At 40.4% G+C, this 21,894-nt stretch overlaps 1 protein-coding gene across 5 annotated transcripts; it reads left to right on the top strand.

Moving 5' to 3' along the window:
• Positions 1-1,924: 1,924 nt before the first annotated feature.
• LOC122661511 (auxin response factor 19-like) lies at positions 1,925-11,453 on the top strand. Of its 5 annotated transcripts, XM_043856919.1 has the most exons (15): positions 1,926-2,594; positions 2,756-2,868; positions 4,129-4,227; positions 4,351-4,407; positions 5,047-5,202; positions 5,288-5,372; positions 5,585-5,675; positions 5,810-5,974; positions 6,159-6,281; positions 7,392-7,467; positions 7,606-7,744; positions 8,134-8,710; positions 8,747-10,037; positions 10,143-10,333; positions 10,778-11,453. In XM_043856919.1, the coding sequence occupies exons 1-15, from the start codon at positions 2,540-2,542 to the stop codon at positions 10,971-10,973; spliced, it is 3,414 nt and encodes a 1,137-aa protein (XP_043712854.1). In that variant the 5' UTR covers positions 1,926-2,539; the 3' UTR covers positions 10,974-11,453. The 5 variants fall into 5 exon arrangements, with proteins under 5 accessions (XP_043712856.1, XP_043712854.1, XP_043712852.1 ...); XM_043856921.1 differs by lacking the exon at positions 10,778-11,453 and adding an exon at positions 10,410-10,464 and having other exon boundaries at positions 1,925-2,594; positions 8,134-10,037; positions 10,143-10,351; XM_043856917.1 differs by having other exon boundaries at positions 1,927-2,594; positions 8,134-10,037.
• Positions 11,454-21,894: the final 10,441 nt, after the last annotated feature.

Here is a 21,894-nt window from a genome sequence, read left to right on the forward strand (position 1 = left end):
AAAGAATAGGGAAATTGACATCCTAAAGAATTTCTTCCCATTGGCATCATCCCTTATAAGAGAGGATAGGGCCTCAGGGAGACTATCTGTACATAAATGAATTTCTTGACAAGAATAGAGGAAACTAGCTGAAAAATCAGCACGACAGTTGATCACCCTCACATGGTGGGTGAAAATGCAACTTTGAAATCGATCACATAACTCGTGAATGTCGCCTATTAATCCAATAGCAACCCATGGAGTAGGAACCTTGCCCATGATTACTTGTATCACCACAAGAGAGTCCGATTTGACCGGGATTTGAGAGAGATTCAAGTCCATGACTTTCAAGAGACCGCACTTGATCGCCATCAATTCAACACGTAAAATTCTCTCTTAGCGCTCCAGCAATTGCAAAGATTGGGCGTCCAGCTTCCTCATGGCCAATTGTGCCATAGCCACCCAACTCCCCTCGAATTGATACTTCACAATTAACTGCGACCCATCCAGGCGGAGAGGTTGGCCATGTATTGAGTTTTGGATTACGGTGAGAGAAGGCGACACGAATCTTCCAACGGTTAAAAAGTCCCTGTTGTTGCTAGAGTCTTGAACCTTAGTCACCAACTCCGAGAACCGAGCTCTTCTATCCTGAATGATGCGATGGAGGATGCAACCAGATCTGTTGGCTTGTTGTCGATCTAGAGGCTCTGTTGTTCCTTTCTTGCCATAGACGATAAATTGCAGCGATTATGCTGAATCTCCATACCTGGTTGATAAGGGAATCGCCTCTAAAATGCAGCACCATCCATGTTACCACCTCATTCCTTGAACTCAAGTGGCCTCTCACCTATCCATTCAATTGGAGAACTTCCTTCCATACAACTGTAGAGAAAGGACATTGGAAGAACAAATGGTCCAAATTCTCCGATCCTCTCTAGCATAGGAAACATGTGGTGTCAGTGCATACGTACTCCCATGTCGCCAATCTACAACGGTCGCTCAATTTTTGCTGACGAGCGAGCCAAGCAATGAAGGAGAACCGTGGTTAAGATGTGGAAAACCATACAAGGTTGTGCCATGCTACTTTGTTCCCTTGTTTATGCACAATGTTCCAAGCGGATTTAAGAGAAAATCTGTCGTTGGAAGTTGGAGTCCAAACCGTCATATTCTCCTACAACCGAGGTTGGAACCTGGTGTTACAGATTTCGTTCCATCTACCCCCAATAGCTGGGTCATTCGGGGGGATCATCCCAACCTTCTTCATCAGACCAAAGAACAACAACACTGTCAAAGGTATTCCGACCCAATGCTTCAACAATTAGTAACAAATGGTCAAACCAAAGTAGCTTGAGAAGATAGAGAATACAACCAGTTGCAACCTTGCGCATCCTTAAGATGGATTTGAGAGTTGATGAGCGAAGAGACCAAATGGAGTGCTTACGCAGCCACCTTTGTTTTACAAATAAAACCTAGCAGTTGTTGGCGTTAGAGGCAATGTTCCATACTGCCGCATCAAAGCAGCCCTGTTCCAGTCATCCAACCGTCTCAAGCCAAGACTGTCCTCGTCTTTTTGTATACAAACTGCTGCCCACGGAACCTTGTAAGAGCCTGATTCTGAGTTACCCCACCACAGAAACTTCGCCATAATCCCTTCTAGCTTATTGAAAACGGTGCTTGGAATATGTGTTCAACCAATATGCAATAGAGCCCATAAGAACCCATGTTAGATTAATTATTACTTAAATCTTTAATTAATTTCCTTCTTTTAAAGAAAAAAATAAAAAATAAAAAACACTCTTTTGTATCTCTTTCGTTGGAGAGAACGAGAAAGGGCTCATTTGGGAAAGTGCAGCAAAAACCGCTTGACCCTTCGCCACATTTTTACATGAGTTTTTTTTAGATTTAGATAAGAAAGGGTAGAAGAACAGAAGTGCGTGTCTGAAGAAGGGTGAAAAACAAAAGGGGGGAGCCGGGAGAGGGTGTTCTGTCTGGGGATGTAGGGCGGGAAAGGGGGCAGTGCTGAGGCATTTGGTCTGCGGAGAACTTAACAAACCCTCCCTCTTTTTCCCCCCTTTCTCTCTTCCGGTCTTTCTCTTGTCGGCGACTTTTCCGGCGTCTCACCACCCCCCACAGTACCTCGATTCCCGTCTTCTTGCTCTTCTCTTTGTCTTCTTCCTTCCTTCCGCTGAAGACTTCGCCGGAAAATTTACCACCCAGAAGTTGCAGAGCTTCCAGAGCCATCCGTTCTTCGAATCAAGTGTCCTTTGCTCCTGACTGGGACGGTGGAGAAGTCGATGATTTGGGGTGTTTCGCTCTTCAAGTGATTGATCTTGCAACCTGTGTCTCTTAAATTTTTTCTTATTACAGTTTGGAAGAGCTACTTTGAGTTGTTGCGAGTTTGGGTTTTCAGTTTTGGTTGTTATTGACGAATAAAACTATAGATGAGGTCCAGAATTGGTTCCTTTCCTCTGTTAAATTGTGAAATGATTAGTTGAAACTCTCAAATTTCTTCAGTTAAGTGAGCCGTTGAGGAAGGTAGATATTCCGGAATCCTCTCATAATGAAGTCGACGGCGAATGGTGCAGCGGCACCGGCGACTACCAACTCATGCGAAGGTGTCTCTCTTAAATTATTATTATTTTCCCTTTTTCTTCTTCTCTTTTTTATTCCGTTAATTAATATTATGAGGTTTATATATTTGATTTATCCGACATTTTCGGGACCAAAAAATGTCAATGCTTTATAGTGAATCACGTATTGCCACGTAACATGACAGGAGAGAGAAAGAGCATCAACCCTGAGCTATGGCACGCATGCGCCGGGCCGCTCGTCACGTTGCCGCCGGTGGGCAGTCTCGTGGTGTACTTCCCTCAGGGTCACAGCGAGCAGGTGAGTTAGGGTTTCTGCTACCGTGCGCCATATTTGATGACACTTTAACCGTCTCCCCCCCCCCCCCCTCCCTAATCGGCTTTGAACTTCGAAGTGAATGGTGATCGGAGGAAGCTGCGGAAAATTTACTAAATTAAACTGATATTTCCACATTGTGGAAGAAAAATAAAAACAGATAAATTGTAGGAAAAAATAAAAGGAAATTGAACATTGTGCTAGCGTGCGCCGTTGGTGCCGAAAGTTGTGGTCGAGGTGAACCTTTTCGCTCGTGTACGTGAAGTGGGCCAATGGCTGCTAGCTTGAAGAAAAAGAAGCAGATGAAACAAAAGTAATTTTTGGGTAGTATGTTGCTATTTTGCGCCGTAGTGGTGACTGGTGCTACTCTTGAATGTCAAGATTTTTGAATTTTGAAATTACCATTTTGCCCTATTATTTGTTAAAATTTTCATATTATGTAGTTTTCATTTAAGTATTTTTCTTAAAAAATTTCAAGTTTTTATTTTTTCTTTTTTTTTTCTTCAAATTTTTTCAAACGTTCAGTTATCTATGCTGTCCCCCCCCCCCCCTTCCTCAGTGGATCTCATTAATCTATTTATTTATTTTTTTAAAATTTTTCCTTTGATCTTTGTTTCAACTCACAGATATTACATCAAAGTATTTTCTTTTTGTTTTGTAATGATAATGATGGTTATGTAGAATACCTGTAGTAATCCAGTGTAAGGTTCTTCCTTTGAGAATTATCATGCATGGTACAACTTTTGTAATTTTTTCTTACAGATTTGCCATTGATCCAATTTAGTATTCACTTTGAAATGTTGAATGAACTGTCTGGATTTATCATTTTCTGTTATTAGTTATCTATCCCCCCTAAAAATATTTTCTGTTATTAGTCATTCCATGTTGTCATAAGATTTGAATATATTGTTTGAGTTTTTTTTTTTTTTGTTTTTTTAGATTTGTCAGAAATTTTAAAGTTCAAGTTAGTGTGTTTGATCACTCTCAGTAGTGACATTTGTTGATCACGATACAATCATTCATTTGATTCATGCAGGCTTCCCCATCTAATTTTAGTGAATTAGATTTTGGCTTCTGAATGATGTTAAGATGAATCTGAAAGTTGGAAAAGGGGAGGCTTGAAAGCATTCTTGATACTCTTTTCTTTTCTAAGTATATGAGTCATTAGTTGGAAACTTGATTTTGCATCTTCGTCTAGATTCATTTATTGCAAAGCTCTGAGGAGAAAAGCCAATCTATCTTCAGGTTGCAGCATCAATGCAAAAGGATATGGATGCACAAATCCCAAACTACCCGAATCTGCCTTCAAAGCTGATATGCCTGCTTCACAATGTTACATTGCATGTATGGAACTAACTTTTTATCTGTTCGTCTTTTTGTTCCTTGAAGATAAATATATTTTGATATCGATGGGTTTTTGAGCTTCCATTTATCAATTATTTTATTTTATTGTGTTGGATTTTCTAGGCAGATCTAGAAACAGATGAAGTTTATGCCCAGATGACACTACAGCCTGTTTCCTCTGTAAGTATACCTTTTCAAATTGTTCAAGGATCATTATTTCTAAACTGCACTATATTTTAGGCAATCCCATGCATTTATCAATTCGCATGCATATTCTTGTGGTTGAAAACTGATATGAAAATTATAAGAAACCAAATAAAATTACATAGCAATCACAAACGAAGTATCATCTTTGCAACAAAATATATCGAGATTCTGGCAAGAAAGGGGGGGGGGGTTGGGAATCCAATGTACATAGGCTGCAGTTTTTGAATTTGTAGGATAAATTCTGAATCTGACTTGCTTTGCACCTCTGTTAACCTGACACTGAGTCTCCATTTCTGTAATCTATCTGTCCCTCTCTCTCTTGCCTAATGCTGTGTCTATGTACTTAACATGCAGGCTTATGCGCATGTATATAATGAGCCCATGAAGCACTTAAGAGTTTCCATAAACATATGCTATTTATCTTGCATATTGCTGTTGTAATGGGTTGAGCATGTCAAGGAATATAATCAGTTAAACCAACCGGATGCAGTCACAATTCTCTTGTTCTAGTATGCAGTATAGGTCTTGTTTTCTTATTCCAAGTTTCCGTCTATGTTTTTTGTTCCTTTAAATTCCTCAGTTCCTTTCTTCTGTTTGAAATTTTGAATGCAGTATGATAAGGAGGCATTATTGACTTCAGATCTTGCTCTTAAACAAAATAAGCCACAAACAGAATTCTTCTGTAAGACTTTGACTGCTAGTGATACAAGTACTCATGGAGGTTTCTCTGTGCCCCGCCGTGCAGCAGAGAAGATCTTCCCTCCCCTTGTGAGCAAATCCCCCTATCAAAGTATTTGCTGCATGAATTTGAATTTCTATCAGGATTTTACCCATTCTTTTGTCATATATATAGGATCTCAAACAGCAGCCACCTGCTCAAGAATTAAGAGCCAGAGACTTGCATGATAATGTATGGACATTCCGACATATCTACAGAGGTAGGCTGGTTTTGCCACTTTTTAGTTCGCTTACCAGTACAGTTCTAGTTCAGGTTTTTTTTTTTTTTTTTTTTTGGGGGGGGGGGGGGTTTCATTTTCTCTTTCTCAGCCACAGCCAGTCTGTAGTTCCCCTTTCATTTTGTGGGTAATCCTGATCCTTTTGCTGGGTAAAACTTGCCCCTCATCACATATCTGTTTCTTTTTGTACCCAGGCCAACCCAAAAGGCACCTGCTTACAACTGGTTGGAGCCTATTTGTAAGTGGAAAGAGGCTCTTTGCTGGTGACTCTGTCTTATTTATTAGGTAATCTATGCTCAATAAGTGAAACAGTTTTGTTTGAATCTTTTGGCTGGTTGATACTTGTCATGAGTTTCTGGTTAGTTGTGCTTTTCTCTAAACCCTTTGGATGGATTTTTACATTATCGTGGTGTGACCAGAGATGAAAAACAGCAGCTACTCTTGGGTATTAGACGGGCCAACAGGCAACCTACAAATATATCTTCATCAGTATTATCAAGTGATAGCATGCATATTGGCATCCTAGCAGCTGCCGCCCATGCAGCTGCAAACCACAGCCCATTCACTGTGTTTTACAATCCACGGTAATTTTTTATTTTTATTTTGTATATATATATTTTTTGTTATTTTTGCCTACACTAGTTTTAGAATTTAACTTTTAGCTGTCCTGTTCTGAGTTATATTGTGGAACCATATATGAGATTGATTTGTATATTCTGAACTGAAATATTAACTATGATCAGTCTAATATATTCCTCGTTTCTGCAGGGCTAGTCCATCAGAATTTGTGGTTCCTTTAGCCAAGTACTACAAGGCTGTGTACGGAAACCATATATCCTTGGGTATGCGATTTCGGATGATGTTTGAAACTGAGGAGTCAAGCACCAGAAGGTGATTTTATTAGGACTTGTGTCTCTCTATTGTCAAGTTAAAAAATTTTGGATTTCAGTAATTTTGGTACCGAAATGTTGTCAGTTTCGTTGGCCGCAACCTAAAATTTTACCCTGAAACTTTAGGGAGTGCCTATTTAAGCATGTTTACACATGTTCGAATAATTAGATTTGAAGCTATGCTGACTTGAAATGCATGGTGTCACCACCTATTTCACTGAAAGGGCCAGTTTCACCAATATTTTTTTTATCCTCAAATCCGAAGAACTTTATTGTTTTTGCATTTCTGGGTGGTTTGTGTGCCTGTGTGGATCACTGTAAGCCTAAGAAACTTTGTACTACTATTTGAAAGCAGACCCAAGAAAATAAAAAAAAATCTAGTTTAGTTTTCGGGATTTAATCAGCATAGAGACCAAACATTTAAAATTTATAACTTGAACCCTATTTTAAGTTTGACCTAGGTGTGACACAACATTGGGATTTCATGTTCTTAAACCTTATTTGCATTTTGCCCTTTCGATGTTTCGTCCCTCTTCACCCGAGAGCTCCAAAACTACTAGAAAACTTCAATTTTTTTAGCAAAATTCTTCATTTTGCTACTGAATCAAGGTTTGATGGTCAAGTGTGGAGCATCCACTTCAATATTTGGGAGGATTTGAAGAATCACTTGCCCAAATTTCACATCTATAAGGCTGCTTTGATGGACTTTGAGACATTTTCAGGCAGAGAATGACATGGCCATGATATGTCATAGGGTCTGAAGCCAAACTACCATTTTGGGTGTTTTTTTTAACTAATCTGCTTTATTCCCTCCCCCCCCCCCCCCCCACCCGCAAAAAAAAAAAAAAATCAGAAGAAAGGGCGTACCGGGTGCACGAGGCTCCTGCCACTGTAGGGTCTGGGGAGGGTCATAATGTATGCAGCCTTACCCCTGCTTCCGCAGAGAAGCTGTTTCTAGACTGGATCACTTGCTAGTACTGCCTCTATAATGTTAAGGGCAGCCCTCATAGAAACCTTTTAATAAATGAAGTTAATCCTCAAATCTTCACCAAGTTAAATAAATCCAGTCATTTGAGCGGGCTTACATATAGTGAAGGATTTTCTGCTGCAGGTATATGGGCACAATAACAGGAATCAGCGATCTTGATCCAGTAAGGTGGAAGAACTCACAATGGCGTAATTTGCAAGTAATTTTGTGATCTCTTTTTATGTTTTGCATAATTTTTTAATATTTTAATGTCAATCATAATCAGGCAACTACTACATTATGTTTTTTTATCCATGTCATGAAATATCATTGTCATCATCGACATCTCCTTGAATAGGTTGGCTGGGATGAGTCCACAGCCGGGGAAAGGCGCAACCGGGTCTCAATATGGGAGATTGAACCTGTGGCAGCTCCATTTTTCATTTGTCCGCCACCTTTTCTCAGATCCAAGCGGCCAAGGCAGCCAGGAATGCTAGGTAAGTCATGTAAAATTGTCAGTTGAAGTTTTATTTCTTTGTATGAGGGAGGAAGAGAGAGAGATGCATGTCCTTGGATTCCAGACTACAGTTGGCCCTTGGATTCAAGATTACCGCTGGGTTGACTGGGCCAACTAGTATATTTCCCAGGATAAAAATAAAAATTGGACTGACTAGATAATCATAAAGCTGGAAAAATTTAAACGTCGACCTTCAAGATACCCATGGCGGATCCTACTAACCTAGCTGAGCACCTTGCAAGGCATTCTTCCCTTTTCCAAATGTCCAATTATCAGCAGCAGTTGTTGATATGCTACAATAATCTGTCATAGCTTGTGAATTTTGTTAATGGATATCTGACTTGACGATGATTTGGATTGGCTTTGCAGATGACGAGTCTGATCTAGAGAGCCTTTTCAAGAGAACAGTGCCTTGGCTTGGTGATGATATCTGCATAAAGGATCCACAATCCCAGGATGCTGTAATGCCTGGCCTGAGCTTAGTCCAGTGGATGAATATGCAACAGAATCCTTCTCTCAGTAACTCGCCTTTGCAACCTGACTACATGAGTACTCTAACTGGACCTGTTCTCCAGAACCTTGCTGCAGCAGATCTTTCCCGTCAGGTGGGCCTGCCAGGATCACAGATCTTGCAGCAAAACAACTTACAGCTTAATGTTCAGAGACTGACTCAGCAAGCACCACAGCTTGATCAGATGGTAAAGTTACCAAGCATATTGAACCAATTAGGCTCAGATATGCAGCCACAGCAACAGATGGAAGACATTAGTCAGCAGCCTAGACAGAACTTAATCAATCAGGGACTTCTGTCAAATCAAACTCCGGCACAATTATTACAGTCTCAAGTTCTGATGCAGAGCCATAATGTTCATCAACAACCACTTGTCCAGAACCATCAACTTCATGCTAACCTTCCTCAGAATCCCCAACAGCAGCAGCAGCAGCAGCAGCAACAGCCACCACCTCCACCACAACTGCAGCCGCAGCAGCAGCAACAACCACCTCCACCACAACTGCAGCAGCAATCAGCTAACCAAAACCAGCAGCAGAACCGTTTGGCAGCTCAGCTGTCACAAGTTAACCAACAGTTACAGATGTCAGAACGTCAGATTCATTTGCAACTGATACAAAAGCTTCATCAACAACAGCAGTCACTCTTGTTGCAGCAATCTATGCAGCCACAGCTTCCACAGCTGACCCAACTCCAAGAGCAGCAGAGGCAGCTGTTGGAAGTGCCTCAAAATTTGTCGACTGTATCTACCTCAAACCTGCATTCTCAGCCACAAATGATCTCCCAACAGACAACAAGGAATAACAGCCAACCAAGTGTTCGGTTCTCTCATCCGACCCAGCAGAATCAACATCAACCAAAGCTTCAGCAGCAGCAACCAGGCATGCTGGCAGAGTTGCCTGGACAGATGGTACTTCCTTCGGCCCCTACTGCAAATCTTCTCTCAACTGCAGGCAGCGGTGTACTGACAGCCACTGCAGGTGGAGCACAGTCAGGTCTTACTGATGACATTCCATCTTGTTCCATGTCCCCTTCCACAAACAACTGTCCCAATGTAGCCCAACCGATCACATGCAGTAAAACCCAATGCAGCCAAGCATTGCCAGAGGAAATGGCCCACTCTGCAGCAACAGTCTTGAATAATTTTACCTTGGAATCCATGTCACCAATCCCCAACTTAGTAGTCAAAGAGTTGCAGCAGAAACCTGATATCAAGCATTCTGCATCAGCATTGCATGTATCTAAGAGTCGGGCTCAAGGGGTTGTTGCCCCACAGACGTATGTTAACGCTGCAGCCCAGATGGATTACTTGGACTCATCGTCTTCTGCAACTTCAGTTTGCCTTTCTCAGAATGATGGTTCCTTACAGCAGAACTTCCAAATGTCTTCTTTCAATCCCCAGTCAGTATTGTTCAGGGACACTAGTCAGGATGGGGAAGTTCAGGCGGATCCAAGGAATAATGTTCTATTTGGGGTGAACATTGAGGGTCCAATGGGAATGCCTTCAACTCCTGATCCGTTGCTGGTGAGGTGCATGGAGTCTGGCCCAAATCCTGTATCTTCACATGACATGCTTGCCAACTATGGAAACTCCAAAGATGCTCAACAGGAGCTGTCATCTTCAATTATTTCTCAATCATTTGGGGTTCCGGATATGCCATTCAATTCAATTGATTCGACCATCAATGACAATGGCTTCTTAGGCAGGAGTCCATGGGCTCCTCCACCACCTCAATTCCAGCGGATGCGAACATTCACCAAGGTTTGATGCTTCTTTTACAATCTCCAATAATGCTGTTTTTTTTTTCATTTTATTTTCTCCTCTTTTACTCACCAAGAGCCTGACCTAATTGTCCCTAATGTGCAGGTTTACAAGCGTGGAGCTGTTGGAAGATCTATTGATATTACTCGTTATTCAGACTATGAAGAACTGAAACAAGATTTGGCACGTAGATTTGGGATAGAAGGCCAGCTTGAGGATCGACAGAGAATAGGCTGGAAACTGGTCTATGTAGACCATGAGAATGATGTTCTGCTAGTAGGGGATGATCCATGGGAGTAAGCTCTCTCTCTCTCGCTATAATTAGTGGGTATAGCTAGTTTTGTCAATCCTAAACTCTTTTCTGGGTGAAGATCAGGGTGTCATTGGTTGAAGACCAACCACACCAGTTCCAGCCCCTTCTCCCTCCCTCCCTCCCCCCCCCCCCCCTCTTCTGCCATAAGAAAAAAGGAGGAGAATGAAAAGAATAATTCCTTTTGGGCAATGAATTAATCACTACAGTTAAAGTAATTACACATGCTTGATTTTAATTTAGAGGGTGGACTCACGGACTCAAGTCAGGAAACAGCCTCTACGCGAAGCGGGAATAAGGCTGCATATATTATGACCCTGCATATATTATGACCCTCCACAGACCCCGCAGTGGCTGGAGCCTCAAGCACTGGGTCCGCCCTTTTTATACTTGATTTGAATTTGAATTGTTACGTTCTGGTGATTTGCAGGGAGTTTGTTAATTGTGTTCGTAGCATCAAGATATTGTCACCTCAAGAAGTTCAGCAGATGAGTTTGGATGGGGATCTTGGGAATGGTGCCCTTCCAAATCAGGCCTGCAGCAGCTCTGATGGTGTAAATGCATGGAGAAGTGGTAACTGCGACCAGAATTCTGGCAACCCTTCTGCAGGGTCGTTTGACCACTGAATTGTGGTTGAAATCAATACAGCTTATAAGAATAAGAAGTGTGGATCAGTGCATGATTAGGGTGACCAGCCAGACAATTGTTTTATGTAGGTTCTCTCAGTGGCTGTTTTTTCGCCTTGAGCCCTACAGTATGTAGTTCATGGAAGGCGTGAACAGTTACAAATGAATCAGGATGTAAAGAAGTCCCTTGTGCAGTGGTCTTGATTAGTTCAAGCATAGAAATTGAAGGCAACACAACTGATTTATTAGTAGGTAAAGTGGCCCAATTTTTTTTTTTTTTTTTTTTGGGAGGGTGGGGGTGGTCTGCTAGTTTGAGGTTTTCAATAGTTAGTACAGTGCCCATGTAGACGGCTGATATGGCGATAGGTAGTATTGGTTGTAAGATCAATTTTCCTCCCTTCTAGATGTATTGCAGGAAGTAGAAGTGCACAATTTGTACTGCTTGGTTTCTAATGTATAAATGTGTAAAAATGTATTTTGCCTTATCCTTACATCTATAAAATGCTTTCATAAAGTTCCACGCAATGAGAATGGATATTGAGAATGGATATAGAACAGTAGGGTGTTTGTGAATCAAACAATAGAGTTACAAACATATCTTACAATGGAGTGTAACACTTACACCCATCACCACTTGATGGCTGAAGTATCAGGTTTTCAGGTCAATGCCTAAATATTGCTAAAACCTGGGTGAACTATAGTCCTAATGATCCTGCTTTCATATTACTCCTACCTCTAGCATGGATATATATCTTGGTCTCCCTCAATTCACAGGAAAGCTCAGAAAATCCCAATGTTGCAAGTTACTAGAGCGAGTAAATAATAAGCTTCAAAATTGGAAGACCCAAGTTTTTAAGTGTAGCAGGGAACCAAACCTTGATCCAGTCTACCCTCTCTGCAATCCCTTTACACTATTTGTCTTGCTTTCGATTACTAGTTGTAGTTCATGGGGAACTAGACTTGTTATGCCAAAATTTTTGGAGCAAAGGAGAGAAATCCTTGATGCCCAAGGTAAGTTGGAACATCTGTCAAGCAAAACGTAGAGGCCTCAACATCTAGCGCTTGGATCATATGAACACTAATTTGCTTACAAAAAAGGCATGGGAACTGCTTCATCCATACAAGTCCTTGTGGGGGCGTATTATGAAGCAATCATATTTTTATAGAAAAGAGTTTGTGAATCCCAGGTGCCATAGAGAGGGGGGTGAATCAGTGGATCTCAATAATTTTTCTTCCAATCTCAAGCAAACAACTTACTGGCGACGCTTCACCTATTGCAATTCAAGATAGCTGAGGCGGTCCCGTAATTACTAATCACACAGACATGTCTACCACACACCACAATGTGGTTGGGTGTACCAGATAGTGTCCCACCACTCTGCACAACAATCACTTCAAGTATGTGTTGAAAATAAAAGCAATGCAACGACACCAGATATTCGTGGTTCGGCCAAAGTGTCTACGTCCACGGAGGAATACCCGTAAAGGGTTTCGTATTTCTCCAATACAGTACTCAAATTATGATCGTCACAACGATCCAGGTACAACAACAGCCTGCTTCTGACTATGCACCTACACAATCTAGGGCTACAAGCCCAAAGCCAATCAAGCCCCAACTTGATTGGTATTACAATGTTAAATTGAAAATCAATTACAAGTCCTTCCCCAATACATGAACAAAACTAGGGTTGTTTTCAAGACATAAGCAAACCCAAAAAAAATAATAGGACTTGTAAAATAAAAGAATACCTCTCTCCTGTGAATTCTAGAGATCAATCTACTATTGTAGCCCTTTGAGAGTCGATGCACACATCCGAATGTTCGTTGTAGCTTCACAGATTGATCCATTAAAGTATTCTATGCATAAAACTTTTTTCCTCTACATTTTCTACCTCTGAAAGTGACTCCATTGGATAGATCTCAAAAAAACACGTAGTTTCAAAATAAATTTCCCCCCATTTGGACTCTGGATGGCTAAGATACGGCCTTCCAAAGTTGGATGCTCCAAAATTGGTAACCAGGGGTAGAATCATAATTAAATAGATTCTTCGTGACAATACCATGTGTAACGAAGACACATGTCAGAGAAATTCACAATGCCATCTTCGTTAAAAATAGGAGGTGACGTCCGGCTGATGTCACACTCCACTACCAAATCCCTTATTTCCTTTCTCTCTTCCTTCTTATTTTTAAAAAGAAACTTGCATCAATCGGCGATGTCCAAGAGGAATCTTGCACTAGATGCTGATCCGACGCTCATGGAGATTCTAAAACTTTATCAAATTAAAGGGAAACGACTGTCTACAGAATGGTCATTAAATTTAAGCCAAAAAATTTGGCTAAGTATGGAGAAAACATCCTTCTCTAGATTCGCTAAATTTTTGCGCAACGACACGAAAAACTCCATAACTTCTTCGTTTGACATCGAAAATAAGTGAAACAAATTGTGTTCAAACCAAGACTAGACGAACTGAAATTCTTGTGAAGAGTTCTTTGCCCAGTTCAGCCATTAAGGCTTCCAAAAATAGCTTCAAAGTAGACCCCATTGTGCGATCCTATGAAATCGCAAATTTTGATGTATGAAACCTTCACTTGCTGCTACGGGCCTTTGCCAAACACTTTTTAGGGACCCAAAATACTGCCAATACATCCTCCATGTTCGGATGCCACTGTAACCCTGCCAAATGATCAAATTGCCCTTTACACTGTGTAGAGGCCCGTTTGACCATTCCAACTTTGCCAAATCACCAGTAGCTATTACCACCACACCAAAATGACTAAATATGTTGCCAACAATGACAAAAACACTCCGCACACTCCAATGGACCAACAATCTCTCCTTTTGGAATTGTTGGCAACTTCCATCAACACTCATTGCACTTCTCTCCCCCTTTGACAACATGTCCAAAGGGCTACCCCCCTGCATAGAGACTCCCCCTACATAGGTGCTAACTACTGTGCAATTGGAGTCATAACTCCAAGTTTGTCTCGGAGCAGCTCAAAATTCTCCTTGGTAATAGGTTTTGTGAAAAAATTTGCCACTTGTTCTGATGTAGGGACAAAGTCTAATCTCACCTCATTATCTGTCACCTTCTCCTTCAAAAAGTTATATTGAATGTCAATATGCTTTGTCCTTGAGTGTTGCACTGGATTCTTGGAAATGTTGATGGCACTTATATTATCACACACAATAGGAGCTGGTTCATTATTGATGATGCCAGTCTGCAACTTGCCTCTTCATCCATATCAACTGAGTGCAACAAGCTACCACTGCTATACATTCGGCCTCTACCGTAGATAGTGAAACTGATTCTTGCTTCTTACTATGCCATGCCACCAAACTCTGCCCCAGATAGAAAGCACCGCCACTAAAACTTTTCCTATCATCAATGTTGTCTACCCAATCCGCATCCAAAAATGCCGTGAGAGTGAATTTATCAGTTCTGGAGTACCATAATCCATAATCAACTATACCCCTAAGATATCTAAAAATTCGTTTGACTGCTAAAAGATGTGTCTCCTTTGGGCTTACTTGAAATCTAGCCACCAAACATACTGCTTATAGAATATTAGGTCATGACGCTGTCAAGTATAACAGACTGCCAATCATTAACCTATAACATGTCTGGTCAACTAAGGGGGATTCATCATCAGTACTCAATTTGCATCCCACTACCATGGGTGTACCCACTGGTTTACTGTCTTCCATCTGAAACTTCTTTAATATTTCTTTTGTGTATTTCATCTGAGAGATAAAAATACCTTTTTGACATTAACTTACTTGTAAATCAAGAAAGTATGAGAGTTCACCAAGCATTGACATCTCAAACTCAGATTTCATCTTCTCCGCAAACTGTTTGTATAGGTCATCGCAATTACCTCCAAAGATGATATCATCAACGTACACAATAACAATAAGTTTACTGCTATCTTCTGTCATAACATATAAGTTGTTGTCCACCATACCTTTGTGAAGCCCCAACTGATGTAAGTATGTATCTAACCTTGAGTACCATGACCATGGTGCTTGCTTTAAGTCATATAATGCTTTCTTCAGTCTACATACCATATTAGGGTCATCACTAAGCTGAAATCCATCAAATTGTTCAATGTATACCTCTTCTTCAAGATTGCCATTCAAAAAGGCTGATTTCACGTCCATCTGGTATACCTTAAACCCCTTGTACACTGCTAATACCAAAAACATCCAAATAAATTCAAGCTTTGCAACTGGTGCAAAAGTCTCATCAAAATCGATTCCTTCAACCTATGCATATCCTTTGCAAAACAATCTGGCCTTGTTTCTGACAACTTTACCGTCTTCATTCAACTTGTTCCTATAGACCCACTTTATGCCAATTGCATTTTGTTTGCAGGCCTTGGAACTAACTCCCATGTTTTGTTCTTCTTTATTTGATCTAACTCTTTATTCATTGCCTTTACCCAATTTTCATCTTTACTTGCCTCATCAACTGTCTTGGGCTCAACTTGTGACAACAAAGAAAACATTTGCTTGAGCTTCTTTATTTTTCTTGTTTGAATTCCAACACTCGAGTCACCAATGATCTGTTGAGGAGGATGGTTCTTCTGTATTAGAGTGTCTTTAGGTCTGTCATCTCTCTCAGTCTCTATGTCAATGACCTAACCATCTAAGCCATCATCGTCATGCATCTAAACTTCTAAGTGGTTGTCTGGCTGCTTCTCAACATCAACTGCCTCATCATCAAAATCATCATCTTCAAACACTGTACCTTATGGCTGCACTTGTTTGGAAGATCATATCCGTTCATCAATCTTAACATCAAATCTTACCAGACCTTTTGTTATAGCATTGATAAGCTTTGCTTTTAGAAGAGTAGCCTAAGAAGATCCCTTCATCTGCTCTGTCATCGAATTTCCCAAGGTTATCTTCCTTTCTTTTGATGAAGCATTTGCTACCAAAAACTCTAAAATGTTTCACTATGGCTCTTTTCTTAAACCATAGTTCATAAGGAGTCTTGGATTCTTTTGGTCTCAATAGGCACCTGTTACATGTGTAGATAGCTGTGTAGATGCCTTCCCTTAAAAAATGCTTTGCAACATTATTTTCTATTAACATGGCCCTAGCCATTTCTTGAACTGTTCTGTTTTTCCTCTCAACTACCCCATTTTGTTGTGGGGTTTTTATTGCTAAATGTTGAATCCTGATGCCATGATCATTACAAAAGCTTAAGAAAGCACTCCATGTGAACTCTCCTTTCCTTGGTCAGACCTGATGCACTTGATTGTCCTGCCAGTTTCATTCTCAACCCTTTTCTTGAATACCTTGAAACAGTCCAAGGCCTCAGTTTTATCCTTGAGAAACAAAACCCATGTCATCCTAGAGAACTCATCCACAAAAAACATAAAGTATCTCTCACCTCCTAGTGGTTGAGTCCTCATCGGTCCACACAAATCAGTATGAATTAAGTCCAAAGTCATACTTGAGTGATGCTCCTTTGACTTATAGATAGCTCTTATTTGCTTCCCCTTTTGACATGGTCCACAAACATGATTTGTTGAATTCTTTATTCTTGGAAGATCTCTTACTACCCTGTTCTTGCTTAACTTGGCTAAATTTTTTAAGTTGATATGTCCAAGTCTTCTGTGCCATAGATTATTTTCATCTTCTTGACTAATCATGCATTTGTCTTCCACACTCTCTGAGAGAACATACAAATTTTCAGGTGTCCTAAAACCATGAGCCACAGTTCTTCCATTTTTTATCCTCTTGATTACACAACCTTCCTTTTGTAAATACAACCTCATCTCCCTAGTCACATATCTGGCTAACACTAAGAAGGTTATGCTTCAACCCACTCACATACAATACATTGTTAGATTTGATTTTTCCTTGGTCCAAGTTAACTGTTCCCCTGCCTTCAATCTTGGCATCATCTTTGTTCCCAAACCGAACTGAGCCACCTTCAATCTTGTCAAGATTAGAGAATATGCCATTATCACCAGTCATATGTGTAGAACACCCGCTGTCAAGAATCCTAGGAGATGAATTGTTATTTACCTTGAAAGTTGTTTGAACAATCAATGAGCTATTGATGTCCTTTCTCTTTTTCTTCTCAATCTAAACTGCTTTTTCAGTAACAGTGATGGGTTTTCTTGCCTTCTCTTCAATTACCATCTTCTTTTTCTTATGTTGCCTATTTGGGGGGGGGTTGCTTTTGACTTCTCATGGCTTGTCTTTAAGATGGAAGTAAAGTCTTGCAGTTCCTTGCTAGATGACCAATCTTTCTACACCTATAGCACTCAATGCTATCATCCACAAGAGTTGCAAATCTATTCTTGCTTAAAATATTTGTAGGTTTTTCATTCCTTCTACACTCTGCCACAAGGTGCCCAAACATGTTGCAACCATAGCAATACCCATTGACCCTCTGTATCTGCCATGAGTTCTTGTTGTAGCCATTTGACCTATGATGATTGACTGCAGTGAATCCATCCTTATCAACCTTCCTTTTATTTGAATTTTTAGACTCAGAGCTATTTTTCTTTCTTTTCTCCCCAACAAATCGAACTGGATTTTGTGTCATGCTTTGTCCTTTGGTTTTCACACCACTAGAAACTCCTTTCTCATACCCAAGACCAGATTTGTCAATACTAGGTCTTTGGGCATAAGTATCTCATCCAAGATAGTACTCTCATGAACTTCATGATGATCTTCCTCAGGTGTTTGTACACTCACTTCTTTGCCTTTTGAACTTGACACTGTAACTGTTGGAGTTGAGGTAACAGCTGCCCGATAGTCAGCATTTTTCAACAATTCACATTCAGCTGTCAAAGTGACAATTTCTTCTTCAAGTTGGGTGCATTCGTCAATCTTGGAGGATAAGCTAAAGCTTATATCTTCATTGATCTTCTTCGTTTCTTCTATGATAAGTGACAACTGACTGATCTTCTCACTTTCTTCTGCAAGTTGAGTCTTAAGAGTTTTTATCTTCTTTCTTTCTACCTTGAGTTTCTTCAAGGCGGTGTATAGCTCTATTTGAATATCATACTTATCTTCTAATTGCTCTTCTTCCTTACCTGATTTTTCTCCTTCCTCATGTATATCATTGGTTGAGGTAGCCATGAACAAAGTCTTAAAGTTTTCATCATCAGACTCCTCATCCTCAGATGACTCATCTGTGGTAGTATTATCCTTGTGTGTAATCAAACTCTTGTTCTTGTAGTTATTTTTCTTCTTGGGAAAGGACTTTTTTTTCTTCAAACTTGATTTCTTCACTTGTGGGTCTTCATCATTTGATTCATCAATTTTTCCCTTCTTTGGACACTTAGAGGCAAAGTGCCCTATGCCACCACAGTTGAAGCACTTCAAGGGAAGTTTTCCCTTGTTCCTTTTCCACTCTTGAGCTTCCTGGCTAGGTATGCAATTAATTCATCTTCAGAGTCTTCATCACCATTTTCCTGTTTTATCTTGTGTTTCTTCATAGCTTTAATAGCGGCTTCTTTCTCTGTGGGCTTAGTTTTCACCATTCTCATCTCGTAGGCAGTTAAAGAATCGTGTAACTCATCTAGATTCAACTCATTCAAGTCTTTGGACTCTTCTATGGTCGACACCTTTGGATTGAACATATCAGTTAAGGATCAGAGGATCTTCTTAACTACCATTGCATCTTTGAGAGTTTCACCACGTCCTCTAATTACATTTATAACCTCATTCACCTTGCTCATGTAATGATCAATTGAATCTCCATCTAACATCTTCAAGCTTTCAAACTGTGCCCTAAAGTGTTGCAGCTTGGCTTCTTTGATTTTCTCATCACCTTCATGAATGCTTTGCAGCTTGTCCCAAACTTCTTTTGCAGTCTCACAACCTATAGCTCTAGCAAACTCTGTATTGATTAACGCACTTAGTAGAGCATTCTTAGCCTTTGAATCATTCTCATACTTCCTCAGTTCAATTGCATCTGTGATATCTATTGTGGGGATTATGTAACCATTCTTTACCGACATCCAAACTTCATAACCAAGGGATTTCAGATACGTTTCCATCCTGATGCGCCAGAAAGACTAGTTTGACCCGTCAAACGGTGGAACCTTGTTGTTGCTATGAGCACTGTTGCCTTTGCCTGAAGCCATTGCACTATCCCTCAGTAATTTCTCAAAGTTGTTAAACTCTGTAATCGGATAACCTGGTGTGCTCTGATACCACTTGTAAATCCCAGGTGCCACTGAGAGGGGGTGAATACATGGATCTCAATAATTTTTTTTTCAATCTCAAGCAAATAACTTACTGGCGATGCTTCACCTATTGCAATTCAAGATTGACCGGGGTGATCTCGTAATTACTAATCACACATTGACACGTCCACCACACACCACAATGTGGTTGGGTCTACCAGATAGTGTCCCACAACTTTGCACAACAATCACTTCAAGTATGTGTTAAAAATAAAAGCAATGCAACGACACCAGATATACGTGGTTCGGCCAAAGTGCCTACGTCCATGGAGGAATACCCATAAAGGGCATCATATTTTCCCAATAATACTACCCAAATTATGATCGCCACAACGATTCAGGTGCAACAACACCTGCTTCTGACTGTGCACCTACATAGTCTAGGGCTACAACCCCAAAGCCAATCAAGCCCTAATTTGATTGATATTACAATGTTAAATTGAAAATCAATTACAAGTCCTTCCCCAATACATGAACAAAACTAGGGTTATTTTCAACACATGAGCAAACAAAAAAAAATAATAGGACTTGTAAAATAAAAGAATACATCTCTCCTATGTATTCTAGAGATCAATCTACTGCAGTACCCCTTCGAGAGTCGATGCACACATCCAAATGTTCATTGCAACTTCACAGAACAATCCATTAAAGTATTCCGTGCATAAACCATTTTTCTTTTACGTTTTCTGCCTCTGAAAGTGGCTCCAATTGATAGATCTAAGAATAATAACGCAGTTTCAAAAAAAAATTTCGTCCCATTTGGACTCCGGATGGCCAAGATTCGGCCTTCCAAAGTTGAATGCTCCAAAATTGGTAACCAGGGGCAGAATCATAATTAAATAGATTATTCATGACAAAACCATGTGTAACGAGGACACATGTCTGAGAAATTCACAATGCCATCTTCGTTAGAAATAGGAGGTGACATCATGCTGATGTCACACTCCAGTACCAAATCCCTTATTTCTTTTCTCTCTTCCTTCTTTTTAAAAAAAAACTTGCATCAATCCGCGGCGACATCCAAGCGGAATCTTGCACTAGATTCTGATCCAATGTTCGTGGAGAGTTTGGAACTTTATCAAATTAAAGGGAAACGACTGTCTACAGAATGGTCATTAAATTTAAGCCAAAAAATTTGGCTAAGTATGGAGAAAATGTCCTTCTCCAGATTCGCTTAGTTTTCGTGCAACAACATAAAAAACTCCATAACTTCTTCATTTGACATAAAAAATAAGTGAAACAAATTGCGTTGGAACCAAGACTCAACGAACTGAAATTCTTGTGAAGACTTCTTTGCCCAGTTTAGCAATTTAGGCTTCCACAAATAGCTTCAAAGTGGACCCCATTGTGCGATCCTATGAAATCAAAGATTTTGATGTATGAAACCTTCACCTGCTGCTTCGGGCCTTTGCCAAACACTTTTTAGGGACAAAAAATACTGTAAATATACATCCTCCATGCTCAAATGCCACTATAACCTTGCCAAATGACCAAATTGCCCTTGACACTGTGTAGAGGCCCGTTTGACCATTCTAACTTTGCCAAATCACCAGTAGCTACTACCACAACACCAAAATGACTAAATATGTTGCCAACAATGACAACAACACTCCACACACTCCAGTGGACCAAGAGAGTTCCTTCAAGCTTCCAACCCCGTATATGCATCTTGGGCTTGGAAATCTATTTAGAGTGTTGTTCTGATACTTAAGAGGGGCTTGTTTATCTAGGTCGGAAATGGTGTCTCAATTAATCCATGGAGTGACTTTTGGATCCCAAATAAGCCTCCTTTGATGGCCCCTTTCCCTCTTAAACTTAAAGCTCCATCATCAGTTGCTCATCTTATTGACCCGATTGCAAGAAGGTGGAAGACGAAAATCATATTTCATTGTTGGGATCTTGAGATGGCCTTGGATATTATCTCGATCCCCCTTCCTCTCTTCTCACTGGAGGATTGTTTCATTTGGCTTCCGACTGCGAATGGTATGTTTTCCGTTGCCTCCGCTTACCGTCTTGCTCTAGATGATGGCTTAAATCTGTCAAATAAGATGTGGCTACAGTTATGGCATACATCTACAGCCCCACAGGTCAAGATTTTCCTTTGGAAACTGTTGTTGGGTCTCCTTCCTACGGCCTCACTTCTTCGTAACTGGGGTTTGAATGTACCTCCAGCCTGCTTAGTTTGTAACAGTGGATCTTTGGATCCTAATCACCTCTTTCAAAAGTTGTCAACGAGCTGCTGCCGTTTGGATTCACGTAAATCTTCAATGTATTAGTTTTGCATCTGACATCAAAGAACACGTGCTCCATGTTTGATGTACACAAAATTACAACGACTATTAGTATTCTTTGGTACTTGTGGACCTCTTACATGAGCTTCATCCATGGAGAAGATCTACAACCTGAGAATTATATTCCTTTCAAAGGCCTCCAGTTTGCAAAGGAGTTTTTTGAAGGCAAGAAGATTCATTCTCGGCTTCCTAATTTCAGTCATATTTCCCAGTCCCATCCTCTATTGAACACAATTAAGATAAATGACGATGGCTCCAGTCAAGGCAATTTGGGGTATGCGGCTATAGGATTTGTTAGTAGAGACCACATGGGAAACTTCCTCTTTGGATTCATAACTAACGTGGGAAGCACTTTTGCCTGTGTAGCAGAGGCTTTAGCAGTTCCATGTGCCCTATGCTATTGTATCCTTGGA

Source organism: Telopea speciosissima, chromosome 5, assembly GCF_018873765.1.
Source record: "Telopea speciosissima isolate NSW1024214 ecotype Mountain lineage chromosome 5, Tspe_v1, whole genome shotgun sequence".
In the NCBI taxonomy this organism is placed as follows: domain Eukaryota; kingdom Viridiplantae; phylum Streptophyta; class Magnoliopsida; order Proteales; family Proteaceae; genus Telopea; species Telopea speciosissima.

Bases quoted from the DNA above. Each gene is read 5' to 3' on its own strand.
- LOC122661511 (XM_043856917.1), top strand. From the start codon at position 2,540: ATGAAGTCGACGGCGAATGGTGCAGCGGCACCGGCGACTACCAACTCA. The intron at 5,203-5,287 runs GTGAGCAAATCC...TCATATATATAG, and splicing joins AGAAGATCTTCCCTCCCCTT to GATCTCAAACAGCAGCCACC. The intron at 5,373-5,584 runs GTAGGCTGGTTT...TTTTGTACCCAG, and splicing joins ATTCCGACATATCTACAGAG to GCCAACCCAAAAGGCACCTG.